The 21,359-nt window shown below is 36.6% G+C and overlaps 1 protein-coding gene across 3 annotated transcripts in view; it reads right to left on the bottom strand.

Moving 5' to 3' along the window:
- Positions 1-21,359, bottom strand: part of CRIM1 (cysteine rich transmembrane BMP regulator 1) — a 186,717-nt gene that overhangs the window by 59,020 nt on the left and 106,338 nt on the right. For 2 of the 3 annotated variants that reach the window (XM_065057961.1, XM_065057962.1), the window contains 2 exons: positions 15,319-15,440; positions 2,563-2,745 (listed from right to left, as the gene is read on the bottom strand). In XM_065057961.1, the coding sequence (XP_064914033.1) occupies positions 2,563-2,745; positions 15,319-15,440 (305 nt within the window). The remainder of the gene's footprint in view (positions 1-2,562; positions 2,746-15,318; positions 15,441-21,359) is intronic. The other variant, XM_065057963.1, reaches the window with a different exon arrangement.

The following is a 21,359-nucleotide window of genomic DNA, read 5'->3' as shown; positions in this document are numbered from 1 at the left end:
GAAAAGAATGAATGGGCGGGCTGTTAAGTATACATTCTGTCCATTTAAAAGACTTCTCAGTTTAGGTGTCACTTAATATAATCTGATTTATTAAGAAAGGGATCAGAGCTTTCTTTAAGTGTTTAAAGGAACTAGGAAAATTATAACACGTTAACAAATTGTCTAGCCTCACCTAAAAGAATTCCACTAAATCAAAAGGGATTTATAATAAAACCCAACATTTATCTTACCATCCAATCATTCAGAAGTCAGAATCAAGACTTCCTTGATTCAGTGCTACAAGCCCTGTCAGAAAAGCATGCAACAGAAACAAGTAAGCCAAACAGTGCCAGATGATTTGATGAAGGACCCTGTCACTTGGCATCTCAGTCAGCTGAGCAGAAATGAAATCATAACCATTACTTGAAAAAGAAGATTGTACTCAATAACTATAAATCGTTATCCATTTTATTCTGTATATTAAGTACCTGTCCAAAGAAGAAATTTCCATTTGCAGGCCAAATATACACAACTCAAAGCCAAAATGAAATTTTAACAGGTTTTCCTGATAGTCTGATTCAAAGGTTGCAAAAATGGAAAAATCAACTTTAACACTGTATGATGATATGGCAGAACAATTTATTGATGAATCATAAGATAGATGAATGTTAAAATCACCAAAGATGAGGAAGGACATATCTAGAACTGTAAATCCAATGTGAAAAATCAGCACCCACATCGGAGCATGACAGAGCTGATACAGAGAGGCCAAATATAGCATATACATTGATACAGTATTTATGTATCTATATACATTGTCTTAATGATTTCGTAATGCCACATCTCAGAATATTCACATATGTTAAAAATAGTAATTACAGGAAAAAAGAACAGATTTCACATATTCCATAAAGTCAGGAGCTCTTATAGTAATTTCTTCAGGAGTGGATCTGCACTTACTCAGGGAGGGTTTCTCCACATCAGCCATGACCTCTAAACTTTTAAATCTGTCATTAAATGATGGTATAGCACTGAATTTCCTTCCCCCTTGGCCCCTCAGCTTGAAGTCTCTGAAAAGCATGGGTACAACTGTACAAGGAAAGACCAAAAAGTCTAGCATCCTGCCTCCCACTACAGCAAATAATGCACATCTAGACCAGATCTTAAACAGAGGGCAAACATAGACTGGGATCTCTTTAGAATACTTAGGCCTACAGCATTTGTATTTCAGCTTCTCTACGTGTGAACACCATGTTATCAGCCTATCTGATATGAACTGATACTCTTTAAAGAATTACTTCCTACTTTCTAATCTTACTACCCTGATATTTCATTATCCAGGTTTTGGTTTTCTAAATTTCTGAAGAAACTTTCAATAGTCTGTAATGAAACAAGCCACCAAAACAGTATCCTTCACTAGATTCTGTGCTGAATGAGAAGGTCCAACTCTTGTAACTGCCTCTTTTAGACTCATTTTCATGAGGTTCTTTACCTTCATGATTCTCTGTTGGGAATGAAGCACAACTATAATGGATCTTTTGGCTTATCTGCGCCTGCAAGGAACTACAGGAATACTAATATTAAGCACGCTGCAAAGTGTTTGAAAGTGGCATTAAAAATTAGATTCCTCTCACCAGGAGATTTGAGATCTCCAGCTTATTTTGCTTATAAACACAGGGCCCAGGAGTGCTTCACAGGTCTTTTGTCTGTGTCCTGGCCACAACCTGACCCACACTGGGGCAAGACCCAAGCACAGAGCACCAGTCCCATCTCCCTCTGCTGGAATCCTCTTTGTATTCTAGCAGAAGATGCATCAAATATTTTCTATTGTAAGCAAGATGGTCAACCTGAAATTTCCCATAGAATCCTTTTTTTTAGGACTGCAGGCCCAGCCAGGAGAAGAAAAGGCTGTCAACAGGGCAAAGGAGGAAGAAAAAAAAACTCTGAAGTCAGTTTACTGCCCTGTTTCTTTGCCATAATTGCAGAGAAGAGGTGTTTGTGTTGCTCCGCCTGAACAGAACAAGGCTGGAAGAAGCAGACTGCAAAGCAATGGAAATGTGTCTTCAGGCCACCACTTCTGCTTTCATAGAATCACAGAATGTCCTGAGTTGGAAGGGACTCAAAAGGATCACCGAGCCCAACTCCTGTCCCTGCACAGGACAACCTCAAAATTCACACCATGTGTCTGAGGACATGGTCTAGTGTTTGGAGAAGCCTGTCTAAGTACCTGGTGCAGAAATTAGGAACAGTTTCTTGTGTCCTTTGGGAAGAAGGCCCCCCAAAAAGTACTGCACACTTGACTCTGTCTGAGGAAGTTCTGATGCAGAAGGGAAAGGAAACTCAAAAAGCTCTATATAAAAAGGGTAGAGTGCCAACACCAGAGAAGCACTGCAAAAAAAACATGACAGCATTATAAGACACAACAAAAATGTAGAAATAAAATGAAATAAGGAGGCATATGCAAACTTTAGAAGAATGAAATAAAGCACTTGTTTGCTCATTTGCACTGAAAAAAAAAGGCAAATTAAAAAAAAAAAAAAGCAAAAGAATTAATAAGTGAACAGGATTTAAAAGATACCATACCTTCGCACACGGGGCAGCACTCCCCTTCTGGGACATAGTACCTGTCGCAGTGCAGCTCACCACACTGGGCAGAGAAACAAATAGAAACTCCACCTTGGCATCGACAGAAACGACAAGCATCCATTCGAAACATGTCTCCATCATAATATTCCATGCTGTTAAATATGCAAGTTGGCTTCACTTCTGAAAGAAGAAGGGAAAACAAAAAAATGCATTTTACAGATATTGATACAAGGGAAATATTCAAACTCATGTTGCTACTTACACAAACAGATATGAAGAGACAGCTGATTTTTTCATACTCATTTTTTGGACTCAATTTTTTTTAAGAACATTGTACATTTTATTGTCTGTTTCAAGAATGGAAGAAAATGAATGCTATTCAAAATTACTTTTGGGGCAATTATTTACAAATAAAAATCTCCAGTTTAAAAACTGAAAGAAGGTTAAGGCACTGGTATGTCTTCATAGGTGTTAAATATTTCTCATTCTGGATGAGCCAGAACCTACTTCAAATTTCAGTACATGAAGCAATAGATTTTTTCTGGTTTAAGATGAGAGTTTTTGATGTTTTTTAATCATAATCTTCCTTTCTGCAGCACTTGGTACACAAGTGGATGAATTGCAGCAGAGCAGTCCAATCCATAGGGGTATGTTTAAAAAAAGCCAACAAACATATTTCGTTACTGCATGATCTGTTATGCGCAACTGAATACTTTTCAGTTCAAGCAACCTGAAGCTGCACAGTCAGTTCACATCCATATTCCCCACAGAAAATAACCTCAATCGTAAAAAATATTGATGTGATCACTTTAGTGTTTCAAAAACACAGACTATTTCTTGTACGCCTCCATCTACAGAATAACCATAATGTATTGTTAAATCCAAGCTTGCTGGGAAACTAAAAGCCTTTGAAATATTTTGGGAAGGACATAACCTGTTTACATCATTAGCATTAAAAAAATACTAACTGAAGTAATGAAACAGTTTTCAGATCAACCACCTTTTTGAATTAGAATTTTTTTTTTGTACTGAAGAGGTTTGGTTCCAGATTCTGAACCAGATTCACACATCATGAATACATCATAAGATCTCCTCAGGGCTTTTGACCCTGCAGTTACACTGCACATATGGACTTCCATCCATCTCCACCACCTATTGCCAACAGAGCATATTCTGCTCAACCAGATGAAGTGACACACACGTATGCACACAATGCTGTGCAGCTCCACAGCCCAGGGCTGAATCATTGTGACTCAAGACACAATAGAAATAATACTCCAAATTCATGTTCAACTGTAATACACCACAGTAGTCATCAGGAAATCAAGACTTCACTTTTTCATCCTTATGTAATGGCCAAGATACCTGAAGTTACACAGTATTAGTAAACAGATGTATTGTTTCAGATTCTAATGAAAATTCAACATTTGCAGATTCCACCCAGCCCAATCATCTTACTTTCAGGGGCTAAAAACTTTTCATCTGAGTTACTCTTGACAATGATACAGGTTTTCTTTAAAACTCTAAAGCATTTCAGGGACTCTAGTATTTCTTTCTACATACGCTTATATTGAGCTCCAGCCTTGAGTAATTTAATACGATTGTAAAGCATTAGAGTAGAAACTTTGAAGTATCCTGAACAATGTTTGATTTTTATACGCCTGTTCTGTCTTCAAGGCATAATGTAGAAAGCAGCATTAAAAAAAGAAGTAGTAAGAGGAGGAAATACCACTGTGTCCGGGAAAACAGCTATGACCTCATTAGAAAGCCATTCACATAAACAAACACTTGAGAAATATTTCAAGTTTATGTAGCTCAAGCTGTTAGTCTGAAAAGCTTCTCAAAAAGGAAAAAGTGCCAACACAACTCAAAAGGCCTCTAATCCATTTGCTTCTGACATTACTGTTTTGATTGCAGCTTTCCACATTTTTACTGATTTCCCCCCTCTCCCACCACAGACCTGAGTTCCTGCCTAATTAGAAGTAGAAACATCATCTTCCATGAATTATAATTAATTTTTAAAATGTCCAAACAAGACTAAGCAAGTAACTGTAAATCCTGAAAGGAAACAGTATGTTTTATTCCTACAATGAAAACCACCATAGATTTTCACTATATGTGTATTTTTACTATCCAGATTTATGGTAGTATATACATCCATACTAAACTAAGCCTATACATCCAGCTATGAGACAAGGATGACCTGTGTTAGAACCATATGTAAGACTGCAGTCTTAAGAAGCAGTCAAACTAAAACAAGCACTAAATGAAGAACTTAAGCTTTAGATACTCTTAAAGTGGAAGTCTAATGAAAGAGTGAACACCACAGTGTGGAATTGTAATAATGTTTCTTCTGCCACAATAAGCTGGAAGATTCTTTTTTCTCTTTATTAAAAAAGAAAAAAAGTGCTAATCTTATTGCCTTACTGATCTACATATGGCAGCCACAAAGGAGTGAAAGAACACAAGAACATAAAGCTAACGTTAAATAAATGTATGTTGGCCTAAAGGCCAGTAACCATGAATTAGTTTTTCTGCCAATAAGGAGAATACTACAGGTAGAATTTTTCAAGTACCAAAGCTTTGCTATGTGACAAAGTAATTTAAATTGACTGAATTTCATAGCACAAAGTGCTTAAAAGTATCTGAAACCCGCAATCCCTTTTCTAATGCAGACCACCACAATGAAACAGTGGGCATGAGATAGATACCCAGGCCATGGATTCATGAACATGAAATCAGTGTCTGCCGGCTATCAGATAGCCCGGTAACACAAGACTGATCCAGACCAAGCACAGACGTACAGCTGCCCATCTGTGAAAGGAGCCAGGACACAGTGGACAGTACCCAGAACAATACAGAGTTTATCCTGGCTGTGGAAGGACAGATCATATCGCGTCTCTGCTTGTACATAAAGATAAGCATGACTAGGAGACTGGACTTGATTTGGCATTGAAGTTTCTGCCACAGAGTTAAATGAGAAATAGTTTTGGCACAAATTTAGCTCTACAGATCTCACAACCACAGCCTTTTAGTTCTGTGAGTGCGAGCCCTACAAGTCAGTGTGGCAGCAAACCACACAGCCTCACGCTACACAGGCACAAACAGCAATTGTTTTCAAGACCTTTATCTCAAATGTGAACTGCAGACAGACACAATCTGCTCTATCAAATCAAGTTTTCTAAGGTACTTTACCTTATATTTGAAAATCTAGTTAAATACAGTGCTATAGGCTGAACCAGCCCAAAGTAAAACTTCTGTTATTAAGATTTCTGTAGTTTCCCAATACTTTTGGTTTTCTTTAATTAGAGTAATGGAACAGCTCAGAAAGACACAATAGTTTGTCAATCCATCCCTTGCAAGGTAGCAATTCTGCACACAGTTATGGCAAGCACAGGAGATGCTTCAGGCATCGGCTGCTTGTGGGCAGCTTTGGGCATTTTATTTTCTTTTATCAGGAATTCCAGCCCTCCCAAAGCGGAAATGAGATTTAAAACAAGTTTATGTTGTTTAAAGGATTAAAAGGCTCGTGATTCCAGCACTTTGGACATTCCTCCGGCATACAGAAGGATTTGTACTAAACTCAAGTGCTATGAACTTTCAATTAAATGAAAGGGAAGGAAACTGATAAACTTGAATCCTGTGTCCGTATAAACAAAATGCAGAAAAGCTTTCTGTTTTTCAAAATCTGCACTGATAGGGAGTTTAAAAAGACAAAGATACATTTCATTGGAATTAGCCCATAACAGTGTTAAAGGACAACATACTGTGTCTTTTTGTTTCCTTGCAAATGTATGAAACAAGCTAGGTAGAAAAAAAAGAAAGAAAACCACAAAAAAATTGGGCTCTTAGGTTCTTACTCTTCAGGTGGTACTGTGTGCAGTGTACTCCCTATTAACACAATTGCAGGATCCTTCTGCAAGTCCTTTGGTCCTGCATCTTCTAAAAAGGTCATCCAGAAAGAGAGAGACTGGAATTAAAACAAACCTGTAACTATTTGTAAATCAATGCAATTATTTATGCATGCATTTATACATTTTTTTTATACATATCTGCACAGCTTAATGGCACCTATGGTCTATAAAAGATACTAAGGATGCTGAGGAAAATAAAATTCAGCAAATCACCTTTAAAACCAAATAGAAATAATCAGATTTTTATAGTAAGGTTTCTAGCAGGGCAAGTCCGCAGCATCACATTAGAAACCACTATTATATCCAGATGTCAAAATTTATATACAGTGCCGACATTCAAAAAAAGCCTTAACATTTTCACTCCGTCGCAGCAGCAGATCCCAACCCACTAATCTTTAGGCAACATCAGAAGACAGCTCTTGTGTAGGTTGCTATATGTGTCTTTCTTACACAAAGTAAAAAAGACAGTGGGGTGCTCCCCATAGAGACAGAAGATTTATTTCCAAGTCACCATATTGGGTGGAGGTTTCATCATGGAAAAAGAGCAGGGAGATTCCCCAACAGAATCAGCTCTATCTCATATATACCTGGCTTTTCTTTAAAATGACCAGTAATGGAGAAACTGCAACCTGCCTATTAAACAATTCTGCAATTTAACTACTGTAACTAAGCTCAAATCACAGCAAGGGTAATTCAGGTTAGACAGAAACAGCAAACTCACAGAAGTCTCCCAAGTTTAATTATTCTTCCTATCTTTAAGGTACATGTCCTACTTTTTTTTACCCTCCTCCAATGTGAAAATCTGTTGCTAAGAGGACTCATCCTGGGTGTCCCTGCCTCCATCCTCTCTTACAGATAAAATGCACACACTTCTTTCAATTTTTATTTTTTCTTCACCAAGTCATGCTTTTCAGTGTTTGATTGTTTCTAAGGCTTTCCTCTAAGCTATCCCACTTCTGTCTGTACCTCCTTCTGCAAATCAAGTAGTGCTACAGGGGGATTGGACTAGATGATATTTTGAGGTCCCTTCCAACCCCTAACACTCTTTGATCCTGCGATATCCTGCAGGAGGTTCAAGCCCTAACAGAAAAAACCCTGAGGACAGTCAAGGGAGGAGCTGGAGCCACCAAGGGCCATGGCTGGGCTATAAATCCCCAAACAAGGAAAGATTTTCTCAACAAAATTGCCAAGTGATTCCTGGAAGCAAGCCATATTCTTCATAACGGAGAAATACATGCTGTGATCAGTTTAGCCCTAGGCATGTCACCAGAGCACAGGCATCTGACACAATCTCAGCACCACTAAAAGGTACTGGCATAGCCCATCATTCACTGCATCTGTGAGGAGCCTCCAGTGTGTGATAGAAGTTAAAAACTGCAGGAAAAAAAAAACCCACAAGGCTGTGGTTTGGCACTATACCATATCTAAACATTTCTTCCATCCTTTGAGAAAAATATTTAATTCTAATCTTGTCCTCCAAAGTGTTGACAACTTTATCCAAGTTTAAGCACCTAGAAATATCTGAGAGTCAGAATATCACTGAAGACATTAACTTACCAAGAAAATTCACTTTGGCAAAAAAAAAATTACTACTTCACCAAAGTAAATACTAGCAGATTTTTTTTTTAAGCTTTTAAAACCAGACAGAACTGTACCATCTGGCACCTTGTATTCTTTGTACATGACATGCCATCAGTTCCCACCTACCATCTTGTATTTCATTAACTGAGATGAACAAAATAAGCCAGTTAGACTTTGTCCTTATGTTATTCAAAACTCAGTCTCTGCTACCCATTTGTCAACCCTCCCACTCATAGTGAACCACTGTAAAAGCTTAGAGTTGGATTTCACATCTAGCTGTGATCCTGACAATTGCTACCCCTTGTCTTTTCTTTATTAACATTTTTAAAATTTATTTATATGCATCTACAGACTGCATATTTTTGACAGGAATTTTTGGTTGACTAGCCTTTTCATTTGTCTTCAGTTTTCTGCATCTTCCTTTTCTCTCCTGTTTTAAATGTAGCTGGTAATGACTTGCATTGTTCCAGGTACTTTTCCCAATTTGACTATGGTGAATATATTCCAGCTGCAGAAGACCTAATACATTTGACTTTGTTTGGCAGACTGACTTGCTTTTTAACTATACTACACCACATTCTTACACTGTTGTGGCTGGTTATTAGCCATGATTTTTGAAAACTGTTCTTCTGATTGAAGAAAAACCAAACAAACCCAAAGCACCATCCCATAACCACTAAATCTCTCTACCTTTTCGCATCATCTTCCTTTAATATTAATCTTCCTTTTATTACTTTACCACAGAGTTTATTATCTTTTGCTCCTTACAAACTGCATTTTGCATCTTGATATTTTTAAGCAGGTGTCTACTTAAAGTCCACTACAAAATTCCGTAGTTTTGGATACCCAGAGAGAAATATGCAGTAATATTTTTTTAGGATAAGGACTATATACATATATATGCCCATAGTAATTAGGTGGTATCTGTGAGGTGTTTCACTTGGACTCCATTCTTTCTTCTTTAGTGAGGATTTTCCTGCTGACCCAATAGTCCCCATCAAATCCTTTCCGTACTCCTTGATGCTCCGTTTAGAAATAGGTGATTCTTATTTCCCTTTAGTTTCTGAGGCTTTCCTCTAGGCTACGCCACTTCTGTCTGTACTTCCTTCTGCAAATTAAGCACTGCTACTTTTTGATATCTTGCAGGAGGTTCAGGCCCTAACAGAGAAAACCCTGAGGACAGCCAAAGGAGGACTTTAGAAATAGTGGAATCACCTTTAGCCTTTTCCACACCATGAGCTTAATAAAGGAACTGCAATTCCTGTGAGGAGTAAGTGCATCAACAGGTGACAAAAACTGTGATTCAAGAGGAATTTTCATCTCCCTCTCCTCCACTGCAGTACCACCTGTGTGAAGAAAGTCAGGAAGCAAAAAGAGAAATGCCTCATTTATCTCAGTGGTGTCCTCTCAAATGAAGACAAAAGTTACAGAAGCAGTTACAAAACACACGTTATGCATCACATCAAGTGAATAAGCCTTGATGATTTAAGAGATCTCTTCCAAACCACCATGTGATGATCAGTACAGCCTGAAACAGCAGTACAGAAAGGGAGGGTCCCAGTCTAAAGTCCCAGGGGAAGCCGTTGTCCCCTTGATCTTGGACCACATGGAGACATTAACGAGGACCACTCGCACACTGGCAATTTACCACCTCTCATAAAGCAGAGACTCTTTTAAAGTAGTGGTTGTATTCAAGTAAACTTCCTGAGAAGTGGAAACCCTGACTGACAGAAGGAAGCAGCTGCAGGATGCTTGGAAATTGCTCTCTCAAATTTCTAAGGCAGAGCTCACAGTCAGTATGTGCTTTAGAACAACTTAGATTGAAGAAACCCATGCATCAATACCGAATTAGAGAACAGGAAAGTTTGGATACTCTCCTGTTTCCAAACACTTCTACTGTTGCTACACGTGCAGCTTTCAGTCTCTTTGGATTCATTTCTTGACGCTTGTAATTCAATGCTGAATCAATTTAATTTCTTTATGAGCTCTCCAGTCAGAAACAGCAGCACACAAGTTTTAGCAGATACAAATCCTGGTGAGTAATATATTTTAGGTAGATCAGAAGAAACCTTGAATTAACTTTTGTAAAACACAGGATTTTGGGAAGGACTGAACCTTGCGAATCTCTTGCTCAATTTTCTCCCAATTTATATAATATATTAATACTATCTAGTGTTCTCTAGATGTGAGGCAGATTTCAGGTAAGTGCAAGCAGAGAAATTTCAGGGCAATTGGAATAATCTACCTTTAAACAAAGCAATATACGCTCTTTCATTGATACACGTACTTTGTTACAATGCACTGGAACCACGTGACAGGCAAAACCTCATTTTGAGTTTCATATAAGAAGATGAAATTATTTGCTATAGTTTTCCCATGTTGCCTCATTTTCTCGGTATCAACATCACACTTCTCAAGAACGAGCACATTTGACTATGGATCTAGCTCTTCCCTGAAAACTTCACTACTGAACACCACTATACTAGTCTCAGACTCCCACGTGCAACAAGCAGGGATGTATAGAGCTATGTCAGCTATACCTCTAGTTATACTATTTAATGAAAGCCAGTGATTTAAATTTGCAATTCATGTTATTGTCTGCTTCATGCTAAAATTTTGTTACATGTATGACCTGGGGCTTGGCCTGAGGGTCATCAAGAAAGTGAGATTAGAAGAAACAACCAGCCAGCCATCTTCTAAGCAAAGACAACTGACAAAATCCTATCAGTATTGCTTTGTAAATCAGTGTTTACCAACAGTTCCAGAGAGTTGCCAGGTTTCATTTACAAATTAAAGACCTTTCTTCTAACATGGAAAAAGGAGCAAGAAACAACAAAGTTGTGGCCATCCTTGCTGTCCAAGCTATCATTTTGACACCCAAAGACCAGGCAGGTACACTCTGGGATGGCCCAAATACTTGCACTGGATAAATCATGACAGAGGAACTTCATTGAGTCAAAAGGGAACTTTGGCTTGATTCTTACCACCATGTAAACAATACAGAATTATGTTATTTACAAAAATGCTTTCCTTCAAACTGAACTAATCACCATGTGCCTTAAAATGGACTGACCTTTGGGGCATGAACTCCATTCTAATGACTGTAATACCTGTGCATTAATTGTAATGACAAATTCTCTAAACCACTGTGATGTTTTTAAAAGCACAAATTTATGTCTCCAGTTACAATAATATAACAGTTTTACATAAAATACTCTGACCTCTGCATCTATTCATGATGATTAAAACATTGCACAGAACTATTAAGAGCATCAGGTCTCTGTAATATATTTTTTTTTTCTTCTCACCAATGACAAAGTTGCTCTCAACGCTTTCTAAAATATTTTCTGTATGAAAAAAAATCAAAAGAGAAGCTCAACCTATACAAAGATTGAACAGCCACAGACAGCAGGTACTTAACAACAAGCTCCAACTAAATCAAAATATCAGGACCATTTCCAAGCAAGAATGTTATTTTGGTGATAAATGATGTCTATGTAATTACATAACTAACTATGAGAAACGGCAGATTATATATGATGGAAAGAATAAGGATAGATCCAATATAAATCTGAAGCACGAAAATAATGATTAGTGTATTGACTTAGTGCTGTATTTATAATCAAACAAGAACAACTCCATTATCAGCAAAGAGTGACTCCCGTAGAAGTTTATCTCACTACAGATTAATATACTTTTCTAAGACAGACTAACCGAAAGCTTGTTTGAGACAGTGCGTACTGGTAACAAAGATAACCACATAAAAAATTTACAGGTATATCACAGAGCGTCTAAATCAGTTTTATATTAAATCCAGGAAAAATGTTTGTGAAAGAATGACTGATCTGTCCCAAAAAGTGCTGACAAACAACAAGGAGAACATGCTGCAGAGAGTCTACAAGACATATTTTGCCGTCCTTATTCATTAACTACCCCCTCAACATGGCCAATGCTGTTCTGCAACAAGAGCCACTCCCTCTCCTCCACAGCAAAGGCAGCCTCCCCGCACTCCCTCTGAACATGCAACTCTGCATCTATTCCATTAGCACATACTTGCAATTGATATTGCAGAAGGCAGGCTTGCATTCACACTCTGCAGATCATTAGTGTTACCTAAATACACAATGTAGTTATCCCACAACACACAAATGGGATTTTTTTGCAGCCTACACACACTTATTTTCAGGTAACTCAGACGATCAGTGTTACTCCTGACTGCTTTTTTCTTGCTGCCCCCTCCCCCACACCCCTAGAATTATTTAATTATAATATTAAATAGACGTTATAAGAGAAGGAAAACTACACTAATGTGATTGTGCACGTGCCCTTTTTATTCCATCTTCTTGCCTGTTTTCAGAGCTTTTCAAACACAGAAGTAATGGAACTCATTGGTAACACTGATTACACAACTTCCCCACTTACCATCTATAAACCAATTAACTTGCATTTGATTAAAACACACCTTTTAAAAAGAGACATCTAATCCTAATTGGAAAGAATGAAGATAAGGAATTCAGCATCTTGCTGGCAGTTTGCGCCAACAGCTAACTGCTCTCACTGCCGAGAACAACATGTCCTAAATCTTGCAGATTTGGCTCTTATTACTTTGATGCCATTTTTTTTTAAGGAAGAGAAGAAACTGATCTAAGTCTATCACTGTAAGATATTTCTTCCATCTGCCACTGATATGTACTATATCTCTTCTGTAGTTGTTACTATTTCAGGATCCTTCCAAAAACCAAAACCAAATATATCCAGCTATCAGTCTCACGAACAAGATTCCTCTGCTCCTCTTTATTTTAAACTGACAGAAGTAATGGTAGGGATTATACGTAGGGATTATACATATATAAAATTTTATATATATATATATATATATATAAATTTTTACCAGTTTGTCATCGTACTAGACATTCATCTTTTCAGTTGTTGTCAAAACTATTTGTCTACAAATTCAGAGGTTTTAGAGGTGTGACTTGCAGTATTTGTTCCTGATACAAGAACCACCAAACCATCCTAAAATGCACTTGAAAAAATCCAACTTATAAAGCAATGGAGATCAAGTTCTATGAATAGTCTGCTCTCTTTACAAATGATTTGCCACACAATCCAAATGTCACACACAGAACTTCTCATAAGTAGCTTCACGGTTACTCCCAGCTTGTTGATAAAGATATTTATCTCCAGGCTTATCACTATTTCCTCTTTCCAAATTAAAGCATCATTAGTAACTGCACATGGAAGTTTCTCACTTCTAAATATACTTAAAGCCCATTCAAGTCAAATAATTGGATTGTAGCATGAAGTAGAATAAAGACAAACGCCCTTTCTTTAAAAAAAAACACACAAGTATTTAACTTTCCTGATCAGGTTTCTCAGATTTTTTTTTTTAAAAGAGGAACTTATTAAAATATATTTTTCATACTTGCCTGTAATATTTTAATACAGATGTTTTAAGGACATAAAATGAAATATTATCTCTTCCTACAAACCCTTGTTTTCCTTCTATCTGGCCTTTCTGTCTCCCTTCCTGGCATCAACTTCCCTTCAAAAATTCCAATTTTTTCTTCCAATTTACTCTGTCTTCATAGGCTACTAAACTGAAGATTAGGAGTAGGAAAACCTGAGAGGCAAAAAGAAATCCCGACCCAAAAGCAGGTTGAATCTTCGAAGTAAGTCACAGTAATTAATAAGGGAATGATGCACAGGACAACAGTGCTAAGACAGTCCTAATTCACTGTTTACTATGAAAAATGAAAGTAACTCCTCCTTGGAAATAGGATATGAAAATGAGTAGGGATAACAAAAGTGTGGAATTTCAACAGCTCCATCTAACACCTGACATGATATATACTGCAACAATTCTGATAGTGGTACCCACAAATAACTTGTGGAATGAAGATAAACAGGAATGTTAGCAAAGTGGTTTGTACCTTTGAGACTGTCTCACACCAGCAAAAACATCATATCAGAAATTGGCTTCACATTTCTTGCTCAAAGTACTAAAGTAAATCCTGAATCAAACACTGTATTGAGGTGTGCCACACAGTTAAATCACAGAATCATTTCAATTGGAAGAGACCCTCCAGATCATCGCATCTAACCATTAACCTAACTCTGGCACAAATCAAATTCAGAAATGGTACTTTAACAGAATGACACAAATATGAACCCAAGTATTACAAGCATATATAAACAAAAATTAGGTAAGCTGCATTTAATTCTACAGTACCTAGTGAATAATTAATCTGAATGCTAAAGAATCTGTGATTCTTCCTGATGCAAGATCTTTTATTCATATTAAAGAAGCTAATTTTTATATATAATGTCCCATCATATGTACTAAGTATTATTTTTGAATCAGCATTTGAGTATTGAAAATATTACTACATGTAAATATCACAAGTATTCTAGGGAAATGTCTCTCTATGTATGTTCACATGCATATGCAATGAAGAATATAAAATAGAAGCCATTTCAAACATATTATATGTGGACCACTAAATAAGATTACATATTGCTGAACAAATATTAATTAGTAAATATCGCAGCAATATATAACTTTTTATGCTCAGAAATTATCTGAACTTGCCATTCTTCCAGAGTATTTTTCCTCTTCTGCCTACCAACAGTCAAATATCTAAGTCCCTTCCCAACTCCTCGTGTAGAGCATATATATGCCATTCTACAAATATAGCATAGAGCAGTCCTGAGATATAGTCACTTGCATATCACATTCAAGGCTTTTAAACATTTCCAAAACATTTACATCGGGAAGCAAAGAATGCAAACCATTCTGTTCTTACACTGACTTAAAATTTTCAAAGGTTGTACAATCATGCTAAAAATTACTTCCAAAATATTAAAGTGAACCCCATAGTCTAAACAGCATGCTTTTGTTTCAGGTACTGCAACAAGCAGTTGCAGTTCTTACCAAAAAAATCACTTCTAAAAGTACTCTAGTATTTGCTATTGGCAAAGGAGTACCTGAAAAACCATGCAGTGAGGGAGGTTTGCTAAAACTATAATTCCCTGGGTCACAGGGAAAAGTGTTTTAGAAATCAAAGAAACATGACAACTTACAAATGACATGGTTTCCCACTTTACCTTCAGCAGAACTTCCAGTTCCCTCTTACTGAATGAACCTCAAGAAAATTATTTCTGTTAGATCTTGACAACATGGTAAAAATATCCAAATGCCCAGCATCTCCCACAGATAAAATCCTCCTCTCCAGGTACAAGAGAAAGCGTCACGTACCATTGACACATTCAAAGACATCACAGCACTTGCCAGGTGTTCCATCTCCACGCGAGACTATCTGGGGAACGGAGCCTGCCTCGCACATGGGTAAACCACATAAACCAGAGAGACACTCGCATCTGAAACCAAAGCACAGTAAGGAAAACCCCATAAATAATGAAGCCACATATAAGGGGAAAGAATAAGCAAGAGGAAAATGGACCACAACTTGCAGCATTAGCATATTCATATATTACAATCGTCTTTTATTAACCCAACAAGTAAGACAGTTTATCATCCTGAAGCTGTTTTTTTTGAACCATTCAAACCGTTTGCTGGTCAAGCAAACAAGAAGGTGGTACTGTGCAACGCCAACACTTCTCTAGTCCTGTATGTCAACACATAGAAAACTGTAGTTCCAGACTGTTTGAAAATAATTGTATTCTCCAGCCTTGCAAAATTAGGCTTCTCCTCCAATTCTCACTGAAAAATCAAAATTGGTGAAACACCAACAAGCAGTAACTGTACCCATTCATCAGAAGAATGTTGTCTCATTAGGAAACTGTATTATAGCCAGTTTTATGTAAGGAATGATTAAAGAGAAAGGAAGACCATGAAGAATCATTAAATCTAACCGAAAGAAAATAACTGCAGGTTCTTTTTGTTTTTTGATGGTGCTGCCCTCAGTTTTTGGAGGGGTAACCAATTACATGAGATGCCAAATAATGTGGGAGGCTAGGTATATTAAATACTGTGGTTAATTTTAGAGATTGGATCATTCTAAAAAGAATATTTTCTCCAGGTATGTAGTATTTATTTGCTTATTTAAGAAAACAGCCTGAAGAACTGGAAGACATAAAATGTAGATAAACAACAGTCATGTTTGTTTTCAGATTCTTTGCCTTATGATTAACATAATAGTTTAAAAGTCAAATATTTAAGACTTTTGATGAGTTTACGTTTAACAGAGTTCTTGCCCTGAACAATGGGCACATCAGAGGGATAAGCAGCAATAATTCAAGAACATGCAAGACAAAAAAAGAACAAAGAGAAATATGCAAATACCATAACTGAGAAACTTCATGGAGTAGCACTTCAATTTTTCAGTTGGAAAACACAGATTTTTTTTCAAAAAAACCTGTAGATTACTTTAGGATACAACAAATACACATGGATTTCAAAAGGCAAAAAAAGAGCTCAGCAAGAGAACCTGTGAGTTAAAGAACGGAAAATAAGAATTCTACTTATTAATAACTATTTTAAATATTTTAAGTATTCCAAGGCCATCCCCACATTAAGCCATGCATTAGTAAGAAGTATCATCAAAACTCAGTGCATTTGCTTATTCTTCATGCTTAAAAAGCGTGAAGTTTGGTTCTTCTCTTCCATGCATGTCTCATTGATTGCCCAACAGCCACTACATCTCAGACCAGGGTTCAATTAACGAGGAAGAGCCACCTCTTAACAGACACAGGATTAATATCTCTCCCTTTAAGCTCAGTGTTAGATAATGTGGTTATATTCTCCACTGTAAGGTATTACTCAAAAGGAAATTTGTAAGAAGGAATACAGGTCAAGGAATCTCATAGAATCTTCATAATACTATCTGAAAAGGTTTATTAAAATATTGCATTATAGCAGTGTGCTACTATAAAGTGATGAGTCCTTGAAAAAACAGTACTATATCACATTTCACAAATAACATTAAATATGTCACAATAAAGTGAAGAAATTTAACTCTATGTGTGCAGATATATTACAGAATAGTGACGGTTTAAAAACATTTCAAGGATTTTTTAATTGATATTCTGCTTACTGTAGCAGTAAAGGATAATGAACTAAACTAACAAAAAAATATGAGTACAGAAACCAAAGTTTTATTTATCATACATTTGCTTTTGCCACTTTCTTCTCAACTTATTTGTAAATACAAAAAAAGGGGAATCTAATTCTTTACTGTATGCCCTTCGCCTTCAGAGATGTAGAATGAAAAAAACATTATGGCTTTTACTACAAGGGATCAAAAATCCAGAGGGTTTGTGATAAAACCCCAACAATTAGCACTGTCAGGTTCAAGGAATTTACAACTTAACCCATCTAGCATATATTGCTTTGGAAGATGCTTTTCTCTTGTAAGAAGAATGAAACCCAGAAATAAGAGCCTCTGAAATACTAAAAAAGGAGAAAAAAATATTAAAACATATATAAAAAAAAAAAAGTACAGACACAATCTGAAAAGAGTATTAAACGCCTAGATAAAAATACTAGGTTTCACTTCAATCACCCTATATTCAATATCCAGAAAACCTCTGGAAAAATAGGTAGATCAAACTTCCTGAAAATTCATGTCCTTCACAGAGAAAATTGCACACGTGACGGAAATACAGTTGTGGACCTTGATTTTCCAAGTCTCATGAGCTGAAATTACCACTATTATTTTTATTGCCTTCACAACCAGCTTTTTCAGACATGCCTGTATCTTCTTTATTCTTTGCCACACATTCATTATCGTTGATGAGTTGCAGAAAATTATTAAATGATTATACTAATAACTTGTACCTTTCCCCTCTCATTTTCTCCCCAGTCAACTGCTTTAAAAAAAGAACAAAAAACTACAACACCAAACACCAAAAAAAATAAAAATCAATTACCAGATTAAATAATTTAAGATAGGACAACCTTCCAGAAGAAGGGCTGAAAAAGATGTTTAAAAACCAGTAGGAGCCAGCATTCCTTTCTGCAGAAAAGACTCCCTCCCATTCAGAGTCATCAAAGCTTCACATAGCCATTCACAGTGTAAGCAAACAAAACCCCACCCTCCAACATTTTATAAATTGACTTCCCATTTGGTTAAAAAATAATCCATGCACAGGAAAAATGTCAAAGCAGCAAATGGTCTCAGATGGACTTTTGAATAGTCTGCATTCTTTTCAGCCACCTCTGCTAGAAAAACCTTTGACCATCATCCAGGCTATTAGCATGGAAAACATTGTTTTGGAGTCAGAAGTCTTTCACGAGAAAAAAAGAAGGAATTCTGGTAGCTGAGCATGGCTGTTGCACTGCCAAAACAACAACATCTGGAAATCTGGAATAAGTGATCCTGTTCTTAGTAAGGGAGCAAAATGAGCTTTATAGTACTAGGTTTTTCTGAAGTGCCTCTTGGAGCAGATGGACAGAGAGAAGTTGTAGCCCAGCTCTGTGCTCTATCCCAGGCAGCTCTCCAGCTGCAGGGCGTGAGCACCTTCGCCTTGGTATTAAACATTAGGTTTGAAGAAGTTTAACAGGTCAGATTGTGATAAGCCTGTTGATAGTGGCCACGGTCCCTCTCAAAATAGTTTCTATAGAATTTAACGGTTCAGTCTGCTGATCAGTAAGGCACAACGTTGCCTCTGAGTTGTTCTCTCTCACCATAACTTGCCGAAAGGAAAACAGGCACAGTGAAGTTACTATAAGGAAACCTTCCCAGAGAGAAGACAACTTTATACACTGTCTTCTCTACACAGCCTGCAGCGACACTACTGCGACATCAAGCAGCATGGTGGCATCCAAAAGTTCCATGATTAAAAGGAGGTCAATAGTTGAGGTACCAAGAATTTGGAACTCAAGATCTCCCCCTCACAAACCTTATTGGCAAAGCCTCTAAGAAAATAAATCCCCTAGGAAGCTACACCATAACACAAGTCAGGAAGAAAGAACATGTCTTTTTAACACAGAACAGTCCTTTAAGAGAGTACAATGTCCAATAATAAGAGTGCCCAGAAAGAAAACAAAACAAAACAAGAGAATCAAACAGTCATGCAAGAGAGACACTTCATGGAGCACTGAAAGTGGTGAGATGGCCCGAAAGAAACCCAGAGTCCCAAGTACAAGTCAGCTGTACCAAAATTTTGAAAATACAGAAACAACCTGGCTAGAAAAAAAAATTCTCTACAGTTCCTCATGTTAAAAAAGAAAAAGAAAAAAAAAAAAAAAGAAAGCAAGCTAGTAGGAACAGTAATCCTAGGAATTTCAACTGAGCAAGGGTAAGAAGTGGATATACAGGACCAGAAACAAGATGATGTTCATTAACTTTACAGACTGATGAAGGTAACTGCTTCAGTAATACAAATGGCCTAATTTTTCATTTCAATTTTTTAAGTTCTTCAAAACAAATACTTTCATTATGTGTTCGAGGTTTTTTTTATGTGTGTATGTGTGCTTTTTCCCCATTTTTTTCTTTTATATCATTATTTTCCCTTTACGTCACCAAAACTGCATAAAGGAAAAGGATGAAGAAGAAGAAGAAATCAAACATAATACTTGTAAATAACAATTTTTATTTAAAACCTAATTATCTTGGTTCATTTACTTGTGTTATTAAACAGATGAAAAGAGAGAAGGGTTTGGTAGCCTCAGAAAAGCTGTTTTGATGGTAGGATCAAAAGAGTTCATTAGGCACAAGGCATAATGGCTAGGAAAATAAGAACAAGCACCTTGGAAAAATAATTTAGTACTAGTGAATGAAAAGGCTGAGGCGGGGGGAGGGAGGAGAAGGATATTTATTTTGAGGATCAAACCAAAATTAAGTCTGAAGCACTGAGACTAGAGAAAAGCATTCCTGAAACATACACTGCATTCCTGTGGAGATTTTATCACAGTCCGTCTTTTTTTTCCTTGTTGGAATCTAATACAAGAAGTTCAGCTAGGATTTTCCTATAACTCCAGACATACGGACTGGAGAGTTTTAGCCTATAAGTTCAGCATATGATTAAGCAAGTCAGTAATGAAAACAGTCCTTTCCCTTGGAAAGCTCATAGTATTTTATTTTGGAGACCAATAATAAACCTGAATAGATGGCAGAAGAACTGTGGAAGTTGCATGTAACATTTATTACAGGATCATTTCCACATGCTCAGAAGTTCTGCATCACTTCTGTGTGAATTATGTGACTAATATGGAAGTTCTTCCTGTTCTCATTCTCCAGGGGTTTCTCTTAACAACAAATCAAAGGTAGTGTGATCCTAAGTAAGAATTCCTTTCTAAAATTCTGGATATTTTTACAAATATATACTCAAAATAACAGTGCATTTTTCCATGAGTATAGTAAACTTTATACACAGGGAACATTTAATATTACAAAAGGTGACTTTCTAGCTTTTAAATATACTTTGAAAGGGGAACTGTTTTCTTGTGCATCTTTTACATATTCTTAGCATTAGGAAACAGCAAACAGATGCTAAGCGAGAGAAAAAGGTGTAAAAATAGCATTCACATCAAGTAGATTACCATCATTCCAAGGTTGATTAGAATCCAGAGAGTTCATTTGACTAAAAGTCTTGACTTGATCTTTTGACTAATGTTATATCAACTGGTCTGTTTCCCAGATGAACACAGGAAAAGAGAACCATCACAAAAAAGTAGTGCCAAGGAACCCGTAGTACAGCCACTGGTCAAGTGCACTGACTTTTCAAGTGCACTAATGTATGTACAGACCCTTTTAAATTCATCACTACACGAAATAAAACACAATATAAACCAGCCCAACCTTGCATTTTTCTCATGTTTTGCCATACCAGCTTATGTTTTCCTCTGTTGAAGTTGTCTTCATTTTTTACCACTAGGTACCTCAGTTACTCTTTCCTTAGGCTATCAGCCTAACCCTTCATAATATAATACACATTTCAAAACCAAATATAAGGTATTAATTAAGATGTTATACAACTCTTAGTAATCTGGTATTATAAGAACTATTTCTTTTCTTATTTCACTACTTTTTAAATGAGGAATTAAAATATCTGATCTTCTTACAAATAAAACACAACTCCTAAGGACTTCAGGTCAAAAAATCATTTGCAAATAATAGTTTTTTTAAAGTAATTCACTAACTTCAGCATTCCTGTAACTCCAAACTTTCTTACTCCTGAACGATATTTCCCTCAAATTAAGCCATGAAACTCAACATAAGCAAATACAAAAACCCCAGAACAAAAAAAAGCAAAACAGCCTACCAATCTTCTGTCCCAAACCACATGTTCTAATTTATCTGATTGTTTAATTTGATGTACACTCTTTCTTCTTAG

The sequence above is a fragment of the Columba livia genome, chromosome 3, assembly GCF_036013475.1.
Source record: "Columba livia isolate bColLiv1 breed racing homer chromosome 3, bColLiv1.pat.W.v2, whole genome shotgun sequence".
NCBI lineage: Eukaryota > Metazoa > Chordata > Aves > Columbiformes > Columbidae > Columba > Columba livia.
The sequence above is the reverse complement of the archived record's forward strand: the minus strand, read 5'-3'. Positions and strand labels throughout refer to the sequence as shown.